Here is a 19,502-nt window from a genome sequence, read left to right on the forward strand (position 1 = left end):
GTTTCCATATTATTCATGTGTGGGCAAACCAACAATAGACATCACTCTCCTTTTCTTACAGAGGAATGACATAACGGGTTATTTTGGGGGCTTTTATAAGAGTCCAAAGATATTCCAAGTAGAACGAGTTCAGGCAATCTTTAAGTCTTTGAAACATAAAGTTTATTCAAAGTTTGTATGTTCAAATATTTTCTGAAGACAAGATAAGGTCCACTTGATTCATTGTGCTAGAATACAAAATAAGTGAATGAACAAAAAAAAAAAATCTGAAAGTAAATAAAGAATATAAAACACGATGTCAAATCAAATAGTTGCTCAACATATCAAAGCGATATTATCCATAATCAGTTGTGTCTAGGTCATGTCAAATGCAGAAAATAGTCCTGGAAATAACAGGTTTAATAGACTGTTGCATCATTAATGAACTTTTTCCAAAGATATTCCAAGTAGAATGAGTTCAGACCATCTTTAAGTCTTTGAAACATAAAGTTTATTCAAAGTTTGTATGTTCAAATATTTTCTGAAGACAAGATAAGGTCCACTGGATTCATTGTGCTAGAATACAAAAAAAGTGAATGTACAAAACAAAACAAAAAAAACACTTTAAGTAAATAAAGAATATAAAACACAATGTCAAATTAAATAGTTGCTCAACATGTCAAAGCGATATTATCCATAATCAATTGTGTCTAGGTCATGTCAAATGCAGAACATAGTCCTGGAAATAACAGGTTTAATAGACTGTTGCATCATTAATAAACTTTTTCCAAAGATATTCCAAGTAGAATGAGTTCAGACCATCTTTAAGTCTTTGAAACATAAAGTTTATTCAAAGTTTGTATGTTCAGATATTTTCTGAAGACAAGATAAGGTCCACTTGATTCATTGTGCTAGAATACAAAATAAGTGAAAGTACAAAAAAAAAACAAAAAAAACAAAACAACCTAAACTGTAAGCAAATAAAGAATAAAATTTAAGCGTCAAATTAAATAGGTGCACTAAGTATCTAAGAGATACATTTCTGAATCAAAAGTGTCTAGGGCATGTCAAATGACGAAAATGGTCCTCGAAATAACAGGATTAATAGACTGTTGCATCATTCGTGAACTTTTTCCCATTATAATTAAGTAAATGAATGTGCTATCAGATATTGCACAGAGAATGAATAATTGGAATGAAAGTTTCCAGCCTGTTTTGACTTATACAGTCATTCTGACTTATTGATAATGCAAACTAATAAGTGTGTTTCAGCAGAATAATTTCCCTGCTGCAGAGTATTCCTCATGTTCTCACAGAGAGCTGGCTCCTCTAATATTCCTAACCCATGAGGCGGTCCCTGCAGCAGCACTAAAACCAAACACAATCTCCAGCCCTGGTATGTCTCCATGGAGCGTGTCTGACATGCCCTACGTGCTGATGTGGGGAATAGCAATGGGACCACCGACCCACAGCTTGATCTGTGAGCTGACAGCACCCATCCCCCAACACGCCCATCTGTGCCGCTCTGCATAGACAAGCAGGCAGGGTGCATGGAGAGACTCATGAGCACTGAATACAGAGCTGACACATGTAATTCACACAGTTCATCTGCACAGCTCAGCCTGCACTGCATCTTATTCTCAACCAGCAGAGAGGTGCAAACATCTCCTTTGTCTCCAGGAAGATGATAACAGCCTGCATCTTCATCACATCACTGTTACTCTCCTCATGGCTGAGTGCAGACTCACCTCATGTCTGCAAACACTCCTCCTGTAAGTTCATTATCCTGTCTGAGTGGAGGTCAGGGCCTCTTAAGATAGGTAGGTGAGGCTGCTGATGGATGACCATGAACCACCTTTACTACATGGGTCCTGTGACCTGTAACTAAAGAATGAGTCTCAGCCTGATCAAATATCATCACAGCATTTAAAAGGAGTGCATGGATATAAAAATACATTTTTTTTAATGAACATAAAGAAAGCTGTATGATCTCTGATCAAATGTGAATGTACGCTGTCAGGAGTTAGAATTAATTATGAAAATGATTACTAACTTATGTTATGAGAGACAGAGCACAAGAATTTGAAGAAGTAAGGACACCCCTAATGAGCTTTCTTGAACAGCAATAATGACAATGAACTGTGGAGTTTATTTATTTATATATTTTACTTGTTTTTTATTTAGCAATTTATTTATTTATTTATTTTAAATATGTATAGTATTACTGTTATTATTTTGAACTATTTTTCCTTCAGATACTTTTTGCTATATTTATTTATGTATTACTGTCTATATTATTTTTCTTCCGTCTTTGTTTGTAAGTTCATGTTGTTTAAAAGAAAATTTCTGTTCCTTTTTCTAGTGTATTACTATTGTTTGTCTGTTAAAAAATAAATAAAATTATTGTTAAAAAATAATAAAAAATAATCATTCCACAAGCATAACTTTAATGTTACAGCAACGTCACTTCATAATAGCAAGACTATACCAAGATGTAGTATCAAAAATAAATAAATAAATAAAATAAAATAGATAATTAATTAAAAAATAGAAATGGTAAAATGAGATAAATTAAATTAAGTTAATTAAAAAAAAAAAAACATGAGCCTGAATTTTTTTTTTCCTAACCAATTTAAAATGAACCTTAAAATATGAAAATAATCAACGGATGAAAACACACAAAAATACAACTTAAAATCACTGAAATAAAAAAGCTATATTTTTCTCTTGCTTAATTCAATTGAATTTAATCTTTTTTTATTATTATCATTTTAAACTGATTCAATCTGTTATTGTATTGTTCCTTTACCTTCACCAAGATTGGTTTATTTAAGTGCCTCCTCTGGTAATATCTTTGTAACTTAACAACTGAGCTGTCAGTACGAGCCCATGGTTTGTTTCTACATTTAGAATAAAGTTAAAATATTTCTGTATGTGTATTCTTTACAGTTTCATTAGTGTGTTTTCCCCAGCAATACCAGGATTTAGTGTTATGCCGCCGCCTGCTGTCTGCTCAGCGACGTCGCTCCTTGCGCGTTCAAGGAGTGTGGCGCGCGCACGCTACGCACGTCCAACCCAAACACGGAAGTAACCCGCTAGCCCCGCCCCTATGTGCTAAATCGTCGTGTGTGTTTCTGATGGTGTTGTATTAATCTCTGACGGGAGCTTTAAATCCTAAAATATGACTTTAGAGAGACTTTAACACGATCCACTCTCAGACTGAAGGCTCGCGGAGGTAAGAGGAACATTAATGATGATTTAAAATCTGTGTTTGTGTCTGAATCAGACAGCGGAGGGGGTCCAGGAACAGCGATCCACAGGCTGAGGATCCAAACAGCTGTTCTGTTATCACAGCAGGGTCAGCTTTAGATCAGATTCAGATCAATCTGTGGTTCAGATACAGATATACTAACATATCAGTGTAAAACATAGATTTTGTAGTCACTGTGTTTACCTGTATTTCACGGTTGGCTCTGAAGATACATTCACCACCGAACCAGTCTGGTCAAATGAGTTAAACAATATCTCAAAGGTATTTGGACTGATCTGGGTCAGACTTTAATACTCCAGGATGACTGGTCCTCCCCTGTCTTTAAAGACTACATGAATACTACAGAAAGGAAGAGAGACCTTAGCTTTCTGATTTCTGAGATTTGACTCATGAAATGAATTGTGTGATTATTCCAGGTGAAATTTATTTAGTAAAAACCCTGAAACAATTACTTTTTTATTTATGTATTTCTGTGTGCAGAGCTGAACCTGAACCATGAGGCGTCTGTCCCGTAAGAAAGCCCTGAGCCTGGTGAAGGAGCTGGATGCCTTCCCTAAAGTTCCTGAGAGCTACGTGGAGACGTCCACCTCAGGAGGGACAGGTAAGATCAAACGATGGAGCTAGACAGAGGAGAAAGAGCACTCACCTGTCTGTGACACTAACACACCTGTGTGTCTCATCCTCAGTTTCTCTGTTAGCGTTCAGTGCGATGGCTCTTCTGGCGATCTTGGAGTTCTTTGTTTATCGAGACACCTGGATGAAGTATGAGTATCAGGTGGACAAAGATTTTTCCAGGTAAGCTCAGTTTGAGATGAAATATTCCTTCGACGTCTGAATCTGCAGTTTGTATCAGAAGATTACCATAAACCTTACAATACTCTCTTCATCATCATCTTTATTTTGAACAGTAAACTGAGGATAAACATCGACATCACAGTTGCGATGAAATGCCAACGTGAGTTTCCCGATCTTTGATCCTTTTCATATGAATAAACCAAACGATAAACATGTGAAGTTGAGCGTGCATTTCCTGTCTGTTCCTGCAGATGTTGGAGCAGATATTCTGGATCTGGCTGAGACCATGATCACGTCAGAAGGTCTCGTGTACGAGCCTGTGAGTAAAGACTGTCTGTTCAGCAGCTTTTTGTTCTTTCTGCCTTTTTATAACCAAATCTCCTCCTCCTCTGTGAATGTTTCAGGCTATTTTTGATCTGAGCCCTCAGCAGAGACTGTGGCAGAGGTGAGCTTCACACAAACCACACATGGGGGGACACAGAGAGGCTGTGAGGCCTGTGAAATGTTGGTGGAGCTTCCTCTGGTTGAAGCTTTGACTGACTGAGACTTTCCTCTCCCTCAGGACTCTGACCCTCATCCAGAGCCGGCTCAGAGAGGAGCACGCTCTTCAGGAGGTGCTTTATAAAACTCTGCTGAAAGGAGGGCCGACCGCGCTGCCTCCACGGTGAGTCTCATCACTCTCTGAATCTTAACACATGAAGCAGATCATGAAGCTTAAACTGTGTGTGTGCTATCTGTGTGTACAGGGAGGACACACCTGTGGAGCCACTCACAGCCTGCAGGATCCACGGTCACGTTTACGTCAACAAGGTGGCAGGAAATCTACACATCACTGTTGGAAAGTAAGGAGCCATGTGGAGAGAAAGCGTAGCTACAAAAGTTAAGATGAAATGTGCTTACTGACCCACGGATGTGCTCTTCTTCTCTTCCAGGCCCATCCATCATCCTCAGGGTCACGCCCACATCGCAGCGTTTGTGAGCCATGACTGTACGCAGCTTCTCTTCTTCATGTGCATATTTGAGTCCAGTGTTTCTTGATGTAGTGCAGATAAAACGTAGAAGCGTAAAGGGTTACAGAGGCGTTTTGAGGCTTACTGAATCTGAGCTGTCTCCCATTTTTCCAGCGTACAACTTCTCCCACCGGATAGACCATTTGTCTTTTGGGGAGGAGATCCCCGGCATCATCAATCCTCTCGACGGCACAGAGAAAATCACCTTAAACAGTGAGTTATTCCTTAGGAGAGAGGATCAAACAGTGACATGTTGACCTTTTGAGCTGTGGTGAACTTTATTGAGAAACATAAGATCCTATTCTAACTCTTAGAACCAAAATCCCCTCAAACTTTCAGGGTTTTCTTCTTAAAACTAATCTTTATTTCAGATTTTTAACACTGCACTCTGTCTCCTTTCTTCTGCAGATAACCAGATGTTTCAGTACTTCATCACCGTGGTCCCAACCAGACTGAACACGTACAAGATCTCAGCAGACACGCACCAGTTCTCTGTGACAGAGCGGGTGAGTACAACCTGATTTAAACCCTCTGAGACACACTGGACTCACAGAGATCTGAACCCTTCTATCATCTGTCTAAAAGGAGCGAGTGATAAATCACGCCGCTGGCAGCCATGGCGTTTCCGGCATCTTCGTGAAGTACGACACAAGCTCTCTGATGGTGACGGTCAGCGAGCAGCACATGCCTCTGTGGCAGTTCCTGGTGCGGCTGTGCGGCATCATAGGGGGGATTTTCTCCACCACAGGTAGGAGGAGCGTCACCTGGGAGCAGGATTACATTATACTCACATCTGCAGAGGTGTCAACAGTTTTCACATCCGTTACTCAAGTAGAAGAGTAGACACTGAGGTTTAAAAAGAGTTTTGTAGAAGTTAAAGTATCAACTCTACTTTTTTACTTAAGTAAAAGTGTAAAAATACTGGTTTTCAAAACTATGACCATAAATAGACGACCATGGATGGAGCGCCCAAGATGAACGTGATCGAAAAAAGTACATTTTGTCTATTTTTTGGATCAAAAAAAAGAGAGAATTTCAAGAAGAGAGTCTGCTCTTCTTAGGTAGTTTTGGTTTTTACATAATAATAGAAAATAATATTATTTGGGTCTTGAAAGATCGTTCAAGATGCTCTGGAAATGGCCGGCAGCTAATGAGTAAATATCGGACAACAACAATATTGATCCCGATATATTGTGCATCCCTACTTCTGACTAATCGAGGCTAGCCAAAATGTTTGGTTACTTTGTTTATACAACAGCAGCAGTGTTTCCCCCCATGTACGTAAAATTAATTCTATTTTCCACTTAGTGCCAAGACAAAGCATAAGTAATTAAACGTTACTGTGGATAATTTTCAGAATAATCATTTTGTTTTTACCATTAGAGCCACCATACTTAGTAGGTGCTGTTTCCTGATTTGTGCCAGCAGGGCGCAGTTAGGAATGGGTACCGAATTAGGTACTTTTAGAGGTATCGACTGAATTCTGTCAAAAGTACCGGGTATCCATTCATGTGAGACCAAAAGGTACCATGTTTAGGTACTGAAATACATCCTTGTGACTGTGAGGGAGTGGAAGAGTAGGTGATTTTCCATGCTGGACATGAACACAGCATTACAAGGTTATATATTGAAGAATAAATATGTTAAATTGAAAGTTTTTATATTTTAATACTAAAAAAATGTTATTTTTTTACTACACAAACACAAAAAAGTAAAAAAAATTGGTACCGTTTAGTACCAGTACCAGGCATCGGTACCATATCGTTCCAAATGTGAAAGGTACCCATCCCTAGGTGAGCGCTGGGTCTTCTTCATGTTTACAGACTGTCAGCTAATTCTCAGGCAGTTATTTTTATACCTCTCATCGAACCACAATTCACTCCTTCCCAATGATGTAATTTATCTGGATAGGTTTTTATTTTTTGTGTGTGTTTGTGCTGATATTGTGTTTTGAAATGACAGGCTGGAATGAAAACAAGCCAAAATGAAACAGGACTAACAAGGTTATTTCTAAAATATAAAGCGTAGAAAGTACAGATATTTGTCTGAAAATGTAAGGAGGAGAAGTAAAAAGTGAGTTAAAGAAGAATTACTCTAGTAAAGTATAAATACTCAAAATTTTAGTTACTTGATACCTCTTTACATCTGTAGGTATATGGAGGAGATGTGGGATGCTGGTTCAGCTCAGGCTCTTCTCTCACAAGCTGTCCTTTCAAAATAAAGGCAGAGGCATGAGGAGCGTCTCCCAGAGGCTTCAATCGAAGATCATGTTTTAACTCTGTGTTTTTACCATTGAAGGAATGCTCCACGGGCTCGTTGGCTTCTGCTTCGATGTTGTCTGCTGCCGTCTGAAAGTCGGAGCTTACAGGCCCAGAGAGGTGAGCCCCCTCCAGTCTGACTCACCTTCCTCACACACCCTCACCTCCCCGTCCCCAACACCTGAACCCATCTTGTGTCTGTTGCAGGACGTGCAGCCTCACGACCACATGAACAACCTGAACAACCACCAGACTCCTCTGCTGGCTGAGAACGTCCCTCAGGAGTAGAAGTCTTCACCCGTCATCATCCGGCTGACCTGCTGCCTGCGCGGTTTCACCATCAGAGGATCCTCACCGCTCTTCTGTGTGCGCTGTTTTATAACTTTTTACATCAACATGTGTCATGAATTCTGTTTTTCTACTGAACAAAAGGCTCAGCTGTCTGTTCCACATTGTGCTGCTAACTTTGGAAACAAGTAAAGTTGCTCTCAGACCATGAAACCCTGACGAGTCTTTCTCTTTGAACACCCCTAAACTAAGGGAAACTAGGTGACCTTAAAAAACTACTTTTAATGTGAAACCCAAAGAAATAAAGTTCTTAGGTTAGACTTGCTGCAGACATCCAATAAATCTGTGACAGGAGAGACAAACATGAATGCAAAAAAACAGAAAATGATCCATTTGCACAAAGAATGTCATCTGATGGTGTCGGCGGTCTGAGTCCGAGAGAGTCTCCTATCCTGAAAGGGATTTGGATCCTTTTCCAACCAAAAACACTTTTATTTAATGGAAAACACTTGAGATTTGGAAACCCCTGTGATGGGTTTATGACTTTAGAGAGATCAGCTTCCTGTTCAGTGGTTTCTATCGGGTCTGATCCACCAGGATCTTCAGCCGTTCCCTTGAAACTTTTCAGATCAAAATCAGGGACTTGAGCTTTAAGTTTGTTTTGTAACTACCTGCTTCACTCTGTTTAATCAGCTTCAGAATTCAGTCAATGAAACATCTCATCACCCTATTAAAATAATGGCTTGAGTCATTTTTTTTAAGAAGTTGGGAAAACGCAAAAAAACTTTTACCAAATACAGAGCATAAGTGCAAAACTCAAAACTGAAGTTACCCTGAGTTAAACAAACGCCAAGTAAATCAAAATGGTCAGGAGGCTTCTCCAGGTCTTCTTTACTAGGTTTTATATTGAACTTAACCCATTTCCAACATCCTATTTGGACAACTTTTTGAAACCTGACATTAACTGTCTTTTAACTCCATAAAGAAAACTCAAAACATAAATGGCTCCAAGCTAAACTGAACAAATGTCTGTGAATCATGCGCTGAGTAGGCATACATCTTATACCAAAAAGCAACGTTTCTTTAATTTTACTTTAACTTTGAGGGGTATTATTGCCTTATGTTCATTTATGTTTGGTTACAGAAATAAGCAGGTTAGCCAGGGATAGCTAGCCAGAAGTAGCTAAATTTGTAGCTATACTATAACTTGTGAAATTTAGTCTAAATGACTACACAACATTATACCCTAGCTGTAGAAACTGGTTCAAGAATCATGTTTACAGCTTCTTACACACTTAAGTTTCTGTTTCTTCTTGAAGCAGCCGCCATCATAAAGGTTGTTAAAATTGCCCATGTCACACATTTTATTCTAAATAATCCAAAATTTTGACTAAGGCTAGAAATAAAAATGGCCTAAGTCACCCTCTTGACATAAGCCATTGTCCTATAGGGCATAAATAGCATGATCCTTTTAGCTAAATGGCCAGCATGATCAAGAGATGATTCAAGCCAAAATCTTATTTTTGTCAAAAATGACTTATACCATTATTTTAATAGGGTGATGATATTTCTGATTATTGTGTCTGAGCTGTAGTTCAGTCTCCCTCCACTAGCTGGCGCTGTAGCTTTACTGTTGTGATACTCTAAAGCTCTACCACCTGCATGTGAACCAAGCACCTGAACCTGTTGCTGAAATGTTAAAAACCTGTAGTTCCTGGAGTGTCCACCAGAGGCTGTCTGCTGAAACAGGAGAAAACACAAAGACACCTATTCAAAGAGCCAGTCTGTACAGCAGAGATAAAGTATGTTGGTGTTTTACAGAGATGATGATGAGAACAGTCCTAGAGATTGTCTGAAGGTAAGGTCAAATAGATGATCTTGTGTTTTATTGTAAACAACTTAAACTCAGTTTTTCTGTTTTTTTAAAGCTTAGTAAACATTATAGAGGTGAGAAGGTGTTAGAGGTGAATGGACGGCAGCCACACAGGACGTTTTCTCTTCTCCTTTATTTCACTTTAGCCAAGCAGACTGAAGGAAGTGCTGTCAGAGCAGGAAGGGAGTCGGTCAGACAGTTTGACATCAGAGAGGATCAGACAGACCAGGTCCATCATCGGTGTGTTGTTGTTATCTGAAACACCTTCCCTTCAGAAACAACCACAGGCCTCAGGACGTCTCCGTCTCAGGCAGAGGACAGGAACCATGAGAACACCACAAACAGCTTTCATACACATTTATTCAGTTTTTCCCTTTTCCTCCTGTAAAGGCTCACCGTCAGGCCTAGACACACACACACACACACCTGTACACAAGAGGGTCTCCTGCCTCCATGGGGAGCAAAAACCAGACCTCCTTTCACACCCAAACCCTTTTGGTAGACTCTGAGGGGAAGCTCTGTGGTGGGATCCTGTCAGACTCACCACATAAATCAACAGTCAGAAACAAATTTTTGGTAGTTTATAAGAATAATATGTAGTTCAGCTATTTACAGGGAGGGCAGACCGCCATCAGGACCTGGATTATAACCTCTCTCTTAGACTAAAACATCGGGCACAGGCAGCTTTAGAGGAGTCTACGGCATCCCTCAAGGCTCCAAATTTGGCCCCTTGCTTTTCAGCATTCACCTGTTATTCAAGTCACCAGTATGCAGACAACTCTCCTCTATTAATCTGATTCTGGTGTCGTCTTTTCTCACTGATAGATGATCATTTTGTTTTTTGGTCTGATTGGAAGAATTACGTTTTAGATCCCACAGAGATTTCTGATTTCTTTTCATGTCTGGACCTTTTTTTTTTTTTTTACCTAAAACATGAATGTATTTCCCTTTTTTTAACGTTAAACAAACCTCTGAGCTTAAAGTATCCAGCACCTTCACTTCTTTACAGGACTTTTTAAAACATCTTATCCTCTTATCCATATTTGTATTTTAGGCAGTCGGTGATTTATTGTCCATGTTTGGGGTTGGACCACTTAAGTTTCGCTTTCGTTGAAAGACTAAATCTCTGTTTTTCTTGGTCCCTCACAGATCTAAACTCTTTCCTTAGAATTAACTCTGGAATAAAAACTGGACCTTTAAGAGTCTTTAAAAGTTATCTTACTTTTATAATTTTCCTTCTATGTCAGCTTATTTACCAGCTGGACCGAGAGCACTTCTTCAAAACACCACCTGGTGTTCTGGTTGATTTTGTTCCCTTTAGAAAACGCGGTCTCTGTTGGTAGTCTGTACACATAAAGTGGACTCTGATGAACTCTTATTTATATATAATACACGGCCAAGGTCTACCACACCAGACGAGCCTCTGACACACGTATAAAGATGTAAAAGTAGTAAACTTAGTTTCAGTACAAACTGCTGTACAAACAGGCAAACAGTGGGTGAGCATCCAACACACAGACATCGTCACAGTAATGGGGGACAGATGGCAGACCTGTACGTGACGGCGGACGTTGTGAGCTTTAATACTGGTCTCAATGATCTGAGGATGGCCTTGAGACGGTTCGGGTGTCATCTTTAAAAAGGCAGTAGATACACGAAATGCAAGACACACAGATCCCAAATCAGCCGCGTGTTAAAGAGAGGAGCCGTAAAAAACACTGAACCACAGTTCTCTTAGAAATCGTCCTCCGCTGAAGCACTGCCGCGATTCAAGTATGAAAAGAAATCATCACAAGGCAAGGCGATGTACCGAGACGATGAGGAGGGGAGGTGATGAAGAGGAGGGGAAGGAGGGGGATGGAGATGATGAAGAGGAGGGGGAGGAGTCACACAGAAGGCGGATGGTTGCATATATAATTGGCCACTTTGAGAAGAAACTGAAGGTAGAAAATGAAGAACAACACTTCCTGTCTGGACGGTCTGAAGAACTGATTCAAACTAAGCAAAAACTCATGGCTAGAAGACTTCCTCTTCCTCTTCCTCTGATAGCTTCACTCAACCGCAGCCCCGACCTCTGAAGGCGCCCTGAAGCGGAGCGTCTCTGAGGACGGTCAGAGTCTCAGGTGTTGCTGGGGTCTGAGGTCTGAGGTCTGAGGCAGGAGGAAGACTCAGTTGGTTAAGGTGCTGGATGCGCGGAAGTAGGACAGGAACTTAAAACAGAGGCTGACCACGAAGTACCAGATGTTCCTCGCCATCTGGGAGCGGGCGATGAACACCCTCCAGATGAAGACCACCAGCACCGTGTTGAAGGTGTAACGAATGTTCCTCAGCCTGCGACAGGGACAGAGAAAGTGATCAGACTCTACAAGATTCAATCTTCATGTAGCGTTGGCATCAGAGTGACACAACAATTAACACCACAGGGCTGACTACGTTTACACTGGTGCATCTGGTTTCGGGTTCCTGGACTTACTTCCTCAGGTGCTGCCGGGCAGCAGGAATGTCGGACATGTCTTCGTTCAGGACGTACTTCTTGGTGCCGATGCAGTAATTATCGATGTACTCAGGCCAGTTCAGCTGACGCACGTCAAAGTTAAACGTCTGTGAAGCAGAAGAGAGAAGAGGAGAGGATCATGATGTGACAGTGTCACCAAAAAAGAAAGTTTGATTAAATAAGGAAAGTGTTGTTGGGATTAATGAAGTGAATGAAAGGAAAGCAGTAAAATGAAAATAAATCCCTGTTAGAAAAAAAAAAAGAAGTAAGATAGGACGGGGTATCTGTTTGTGTCCTGATTTGGGTTATGGTCAAGAAAAGAAAAGAAAGGACAAATTATAAAAGGAGGAAGTGGCGTCAGGGAAGGGGCGGAGAGGCGTTCGAGAGGGAAAAAGACAAAGAAACTAGCGTGCCGGTGGAAAGGGCCGGCAACCCAAGAAAAAGTAAAAAACTGTCAGGGAAAAGGTGAACTAATCTTAAAATAAGTCTCCTGGAGGTGTTTACTTAAGCGTGGCTCTAAAGCCCTACGGATCCCGTGGATTATCGCTTCCCAGGACCAGGAAGAGTACAGACCGACGGCTGGGTGGATTTAAGTTGTTTCCAGGGTTTTTTTTTTTCCTGGCATACCAGTGATTTTGAGTTGATCGATCACGTTTTTTGGGTTTTTTTTGTTTTTTTTCCGGTGTGGAATATTTTTGGGTTTCAGAAGATTCATTACGGCTTTCGTTGGGAAAATGGACACACAAACTACTTGAAAGACATTTTAAAAAGGTTTCGAAAAGGACAATTGGGCTAATTTTCGTTAAAAAGGAATTTTTGCTTTATTTAAAGACAGAAAAGACTGTGTTTGGGGCTTTGCTTAAAGAAATATTTAAGTTTGAGTTCCATTACACGCCGGGTGCGCAGGTGAGACATTCGTTGAGTTTGATTAAAGGGGAAATTTTTTTAAACTTCTATTATTTGGTCCGTGTAAATATGCCTTTTTGAAGGGATTTATCATTTTCCTAAAAGTTATCCCCTTGTGTGTTTTAACGCCGACTAGTTAAGGGTTGGTTCGTCACAAGGACACAGAGCCACAGTGATAACCTGATGAAGTTCCAGTCTGAGCCACTAGATGGAGCCGCTGAGGCCTCTAATTAAGAGAAACAGACTGGTCTCTAAAGGATGGTATCTGTGCAGGTACCTTCCTGTCCTCGGGGGTTAACTGGCTCATCAGCATGCTCAGGTTCTCAGAGTTCCACTCCCAGTCCTGACTGCTGAAGTACTCCAGCAGGCTGATGGCTTTGTGCAGCCGGTTGAAGATCCGCATCATCCTGAGAGGAGACAGAAGGATCAGACGTCTGCAGCTTCATTAGTGTTTAAGTTTAACAGACAGCTGAGGCTCTTACTGCGGCTTCTGTCCCGACAGGCGCAGGAAGAGGTCGTAGAGGAGGGCCGGGAACTTGTGGCTGACCAGGATCCAGTACTGGTTGATCAGGTAGTTGGAGGTGATGTTGGCGTTGGGTCGTCGGAAAGCCTGCTCCAGGGGGTTCCTCTTGAAGGATGACATCACATGGTGCTCTGTGAGGATGAAACGCAGGATTAACAAGTTTTAAAGAGGAGGAACCATTTTTTATCTTAAACATGGATGTAAAGTAGGGACAGCTACCAATCCTAGATGATGCACCTGAGCACGTGCAGATCGTTAAACCGCTACATGTTCATTCAGTGACAAAATCCCTGAATCTGTGTAAACTAATCAACACATGTTCTAAAAATAGCATCAGATCTGCACCAGGGAGAAAAAACGACTATTTTACTTATACTACAGGGGCACCAGAGGGACAAAATAAAGACTTTAAAAGGCAAAAAACTCTTCTTTAAATGACAGAACTAATCCAGAAAACTGTTGGTCCTGTTTGTGGGGTTACAGAAACAGTGAAGGTGGATCCTGTGATGTAATAAAATCATAATGAGGTCCATTAAGTGATCTAATGTGAGCAGGAACAGAGAGCACGGATTAGAGGTTCCACTCCGGGATCAGGACTTCCAGGAACCCTGACTAGCCTTAATCATGACGGTAAAAACAGAAAAACAGGCGGACAGTGACTCCCCCCGCCGGGCAGCAGCCTCCTCCTCCTCCTCGCTCTCAAAAAGCAGCAGCCACTCAGGGATGCAGGGAGCGGTCATGTGACCACAGACATTACATCACATAGCACGCAAACTAGGCCTTGCACCAGTTAGTTTCCATGGAAACAGCTATACGGCGCGCTGTGATGATCAGATGTGAAGTGACAGCCGGCTGTAATCTGGACCCTGGATGACTGCTTCAGAGAGGAGCTGATAACTTCATCTCTGCTGGAGGTTTGAGACCCTCCTCCTCCTCTGCGCCTCCTCCTCCTCCTCCTCTCTGAGATTAGAGCCAGTGGTCAGATTTCATAACAGAGTTACAGAGATGAGACTAATCCTGCCATGAGCCATCTGTGAGTGATTTCCTCTCTGAGTGATTTCCTTTGTGAGCGTGTTTGCTGATAGCAGAGGACACGAGGTGAAGAGGAGGATCTGAGGACGTCCTCGCAGACAGACGGTGAAAGCTCAGAGTCCGACCACAACAGAGACCGCTTCACTCAAACTGATCTGAGTGATGAGAGACAGGAACACCAAACTCCTGTGGATCTTTCCTCAGAGGACCACGAACGTGTACATTAAAGAGTTTCCTCTTCAAACTCAAAGTTTTACTGAAATTAAAAAGTTTTCACCTTCAGACCTGGAGGGGAGGCTGCGACTCTTTGATGGTCTGAACCTTCAGGTATCTCTGATCTGGTTCCAGTGAAAAACCTGTTTGAAGACTGTGTCTGAAAACCTAACTCTATAGTCTGCCTCCGTCCAGCAGGTGGCAGACTTTCTCTAAACACAATCAGCTCGTCCTGACGGCGTCTCTGGGACGTGATGTCAGAAGCTAATTGATGATGATGATGATAAACTCTGCACCTCCTCCTGTGTACCTACCGATCTCGCCCCAGTGGAAAGGGTTGATGCCGCCCGTCGTGCAGTTATACACCAGCGCTGTTTTAGGCCTGCATGGGGAGAAGGATAGACAAAAAGAGGCGTCATAACCCTGCTGTTAAGAGCACGCTCTCTAGTGTCTAAACTATGAAACTACAGCTACAGACTGAGAGACATTCAGACCTATGAGACAGGTGCAGACAGCACATGCAGAGCTGCAGAGAGAGCTAACAGGAGACAGAGACAGACTGAGGACGAGTCACTGCTGAAATACTTAACTTTGAATTTGCTCTCTGTCTGTTTTCCTTCTGAAAATAAGTACAGGTGGTCAGGAACAGGTACACTGAGACAGTCAAATCAGAAATATCACGTTTCATCATTAAAACATCTGAAGATTCCACCTGAACCCAGAGCGAGACCAACATCTAACCCACGTCAGGTCAGCTCTGTAACTTTCTTCGCATGTTGATGTTTCTGAGCTCCTCGTGTTTGTTTAAAGCCCCTGTGAGGAGGTTCTAAATTTTTATCAGAGATATAATGGTGAACTCAAAGTGAGCGAGGAAAACTGCTCCCTCTGGTGGCTGGCTGCAATATAGGTAAAAAAAACAATCTCCCCAGTCATTCCAGATGGGCTGTGGCCAAACTTTAAAAAATTAATACTCCTTGTAGAAATGTTTCTCATGTCCGATTGTTGTGGTGATTTGAAGATATCATTTGGCTGTTTTGTACTCAAGTCGTCTTTTTTTCTGAAAGTTATAAGAGGTTAAAATGAGGTTTTTACGTTACATTTAACGATCACCGACAGCTGCCGTTCTCGTGTATTTTTTCTGGGGATTGTAAAATATGTCGGGAGGGGGAGTCAAGAAGAGATTAGACTCTCTAAAAAAAAAATATATATATATATATATTTTTTTTTTTTTTGTCACTCTATTTACAGTCAGTGGTTGGAGTAAAACAGGGTATAAACTTATCAAAAACACTGTTCATCAAGGGTGGGAGAAAAAAATCAAAAAATCAATACATCGTGATTTTTTGTTTGACAATATCAAAATTGTGATTCCTTGTCAAAAATTGTTTTTTTTTTTCAGATTCAAATTCATTTTGTCTCTGTTTATAAACTGGATCACAAAAAAAATCCACTTTTCTCCAGCAGGGGGCAACATTTTTCTCTCTGACTCATGTAATGCACATTTCATGTGAAAATATGGCTCCTGATTTAGTCTGTAGACATTGTAGTCATCATTTAACTTTTTTCGTCGTCTGTTGTTAAAAAAAGCAAACCAAAAATAGCAAAAATAACCGCAATTTAAATCGAATTGGCACCCCAAAAATCATAATATTATCGAAACGCAAGAATAGCATATCGTCCCAGCCCTACTGTTCATACAGGGGGGGGGGCAAAAATCAGTCAAGGTTTGAGTAGAAACTTTTTGACCAGAGGGGGCGCCAAAGTCAAAGCAAACTAAATGTTCCTCACAGGAGCTTTAATTTTTCAGAGACTTTATATAAACTCTTTTATATAACAAACATTAGGATTTAATGGTGATAAACCTTTGTTTGATGATTCACAGAGTGAACTTCTTCACTTCCTGTGTGTACATAATCCACTCACTCCTCAAACACTCATTTATCTGAAAGTAATTAAAGACAGAAGATGAAATCTTTATCTTCACGCCCTGTTTGGTCTAAAAATCAGCGTTATTCCCTCCACTGGAGCTCGCCGAGGACACAGACCATCTGTCAGACCAACAGTCCGAAGCAAAGCTTCAGGAGGAGTCGTCCAGGTTCACAGACTTTCAGAATAAAAGCCTCACTGACCTGTGGACAGCGGTGTACCAGCCTGCAGCCAGCGTCAGGTTAATGACCACATCCACTGGGATCAGATCTGCAACGGCGTCGTTGTTCGCCTTCATCGTACGCAGGATTCCCTTTCCAGCCTGATCACACAAAAACACACACACATCAGATCTTCTACATATTACTGTGAGGTAGAGGCTTTTATTTTGGAGGGGGCGTTTTGACTCACAGCTATAAAGACGCCGCTCGGCCCGTTGAAGTTGTCGATCCAGCCCTGAGGTGAGAGAACACAGAGAGTGAGTGTGTGTGTGAGTGAGTGTGTGTGTGTGTCAGGTTACTTCCTGTGGTGGGGGAACAGAAGGACCTGGTCGCAGAGATTGTCGAGTTCAATTAGAGAGCATTAAAAATGGATGGCGCTGCGGTCATAGACCACACTCAGGCAGCTGCAGAGAGCGTTACGCGCTCATGTTTGACTCCGATGACCTCACGCTGGCCGCAGACATAACCAAACGCACACAGAGAAGCACAGTGAGTGAGTGAGGCCCACGGATCGATCTGAGGATTGATATTCAGCAGCTTTGTGAGGACATTGCATTCGTATCTGACAGCTCTGGATGCATATTGTGGTTGTAAACACACAAACACAATCAGGCCCCTCCCCCTCGCCTGGCCTGGCCCCACAGCGCCTGCTGGCACGAGCTGCCACAGCGAGTCAGGGCCAAGCGTGAGCGAGGCCGTTTGAAGAGTTGGCTGCCAGGCCGAGCATGGAGCCAGGAGCCGCCGTCAGACCGAGTCCCAGAGCGCACAAACAAGGCCTACATTTCCTGACGCCACACACAGACGAGCTCTTCGCTGTGTTTGTCCGCTGCTCTGCAGAGCATCAGAGAAACCAAATCAGAGGAGACCAAAGCAAGTGAAAAGATGGAGGAAGGAAACTCCAGCTCCTGAATCAACAGGACGTCTGTGAGCGGCTTTTTCTGTCTGACAGACCTGAACCAAGATTTACTTCCTATTTCTGTTTAATATCTTCAATATCTTCTTTTGAAAGTAATAAGTAATAAAACTTTCATCTTCAGCCCTAAACCAAACTCTGTCTCCCTCTTACTGAGCACCGCAGACTGTTGGGGTGAGTGTTCAGATGTTTTCTCGTCTTGCACGGCGTGCAGGCTGATCTGCATTCTCAGCTCTGAGCGGTCTAAATATGACAGTCTGACTGAAAGCAGCTTAATCCCAGCTGTGGTGAAATGTCAGAGCAGCCTCTGCATGAACTCCTCTCCCTCTGATGAGACATTCAGCGTGTCCGTGTAAATCTGTCCCCTCTCCGTCCCCTCTCTGTGCTCCCGGCCTCCGTCTCAGCTGCTGTTTGAGGGCTCAGAGCAAGACGGTGTCTCTTCAGACAAGATATTAACCACTTTACAGTAATCCTGCGCCAATTAAGATTAAATCAGCAGGGGGCGACACTGACCTGCAACAGGATTACAGCCGTCAAGATCTCCTGTTGCACCAGAGGAAGGACTAAAGCTGCGTTTCCACCAAGCAGTCCGGTTTAGATCAGGACGGTTTGGTACGGGTTGGCTTGGTTAAGCTAACGGCCAATGGTGCCCCCTTGTGGTAGGCAGCGTGTAAGCAGGATGCCGATAGCCGTGTCAGTTAAATAACAAAAAAATGCCCATAGGTTGACTCGGGTCGGAGAGATTTCAGACTCAGGTTTTCAGACTCTACATGAGACTCACAGGGAAAGGTTCCTGCCAGCTGGCGCCCACGATGGACGGCCTGATGATGGCGATGTTGAGCTTGTCCTGCTCCTGCTGCACCACGTACTCAGCCAGAGCTTTGGTGTAGGTGTAGGTGTTGGGTCGGTCGCCGATGAGCCGCGGCGTGATGTCACGCACGATGCCGTCGTCCATCCAGCTGAGGACAAAGAATCAGACAGAGAGTCAGAAGCAGGATAAATCACGCTGTGAGAGGTTGATGAACGTTTTCATGGTGACCTTTGACCCTTTTTTAGAGTGAGACCTCAGTTTTTTCAGTAACGTCTAATCTAACGCATTCCTATTTCCAAACCAGTTACCAGGTTAAAGTTACTTATCTAAGTCAATGTTTGTTACTTTTCTTTTCATTTTTCTTAAAAACAAAAATGCATTTGGTTTTTTTCTTGCCTCATTCTACCCCTGAGGACAAAGAGGAGAAGGGTCAGATTAAGGGCCTAAGTGTTCCCTGAACAGATGAGTCTTCAGACACCTCTTAAAGTAGAAAGGGACTCAGCGGATTGTATAGAGTTAGTAATTCATTCCACCGTTTGGGAACAACAGAGGAGAAGAGTCTGGCTAGTGATTTGGAGCCGAGCTGGGCTGGGAGCACCAGGCGTCTTTCACACTGCAAAAAACTGAAATCTTATCAAGTGTTTTTGTCTTTTTTTAAGTAAAAATCGTCTTATTATAATCGATATGAGCCACTTTCAACTTATCAATCCAGAAAAATGTCTTGTTTTAAGTTATCAGAGTACAAAAATGAGGTTTGAATCGCTTGTAACCAGTAAAAAAATCTGCCAATGGAACAAGAAAAAATTGCTTGAAAATTTCCTTGAGACTAGAACAATGTCTTAATTCAAGTAACTTTTCTCTTGTTCCATTGGCAGATTTTTTTACTGGTTACGAGAAATTCAGACCTAAATTTTGTCCTTAAATAACTTTAAACAAGACATTTTTCTGGATTGGTCATGTGAATTTGGCTCATATTGAGTCTAAAAAGG

At 41.9% G+C, this 19,502-nt stretch overlaps 2 protein-coding genes across 4 annotated transcripts in view; one reads left to right on the forward strand and one right to left on the reverse strand.

The window, feature by feature from the left end:
* Window positions 1-3,065: 3,065 nt before the first annotated feature.
* Window positions 3,066-7,812, forward strand: LOC141810666 (endoplasmic reticulum-Golgi intermediate compartment protein 2-like). The gene is made up of 14 exons (XM_074698421.1): window positions 3,066-3,214; window positions 3,731-3,851; window positions 3,937-4,045; window positions 4,159-4,205; window positions 4,297-4,364; window positions 4,450-4,490; window positions 4,608-4,709; window positions 4,792-4,887; window positions 4,978-5,033; window positions 5,170-5,268; window positions 5,464-5,561; window positions 5,641-5,803; window positions 7,354-7,433; window positions 7,521-7,812. The coding sequence occupies exons 2-14, from the start codon at window positions 3,746-3,748 to the stop codon at window positions 7,599-7,601; spliced, it is 1,146 nt and encodes a 381-aa protein (XP_074554522.1). The 5' UTR covers window positions 3,066-3,214; window positions 3,731-3,745; the 3' UTR covers window positions 7,602-7,812.
* A 2,565-nt stretch (window positions 7,813-10,377) lies between these two features.
* The window catches only part of LOC141810708 (fatty acyl-CoA reductase 1), a 45,216-nt gene continuing 36,091 nt past the window's right edge, over window positions 10,378-19,502 (reverse strand). For 2 of the 3 annotated variants that reach the window (XM_074698478.1, XM_074698476.1), the window contains exons 5-13: window positions 18,484-18,661; window positions 16,980-17,024; window positions 16,772-16,890; window positions 15,232-15,261; window positions 14,957-15,024; window positions 13,357-13,528; window positions 13,152-13,281; window positions 11,948-12,075; window positions 10,378-11,805 (exon numbers count right to left, since the gene is read on the reverse strand). In XM_074698478.1, coding sequence (XP_074554579.1) covers window positions 11,643-11,805; window positions 11,948-12,075; window positions 13,152-13,281; window positions 13,357-13,528; window positions 14,957-15,024; window positions 15,232-15,261; window positions 16,772-16,890; window positions 16,980-17,024; window positions 18,484-18,661 — 1,033 coding nt within the window. In that variant the 3' untranslated portion in view covers window positions 10,378-11,642. The remainder of the gene's footprint in view (window positions 11,806-11,947; window positions 12,076-13,151; window positions 13,282-13,356; window positions 13,529-14,956; window positions 15,025-15,231; window positions 15,262-16,771; window positions 16,891-16,979; window positions 17,025-18,483; window positions 18,662-19,502) is intronic. The other variant, XM_074698477.1, reaches the window with a different exon arrangement.

This window comes from Halichoeres trimaculatus, unplaced genomic scaffold, assembly GCF_033239565.1.
Source record: "Halichoeres trimaculatus isolate MK-OKI-2021-1 unplaced genomic scaffold, fHalTri1.1 fHalTri1_scaffold_21, whole genome shotgun sequence".
Lineage (NCBI taxonomy): Eukaryota > Metazoa > Chordata > Actinopteri > Labriformes > Labridae > Halichoeres > Halichoeres trimaculatus.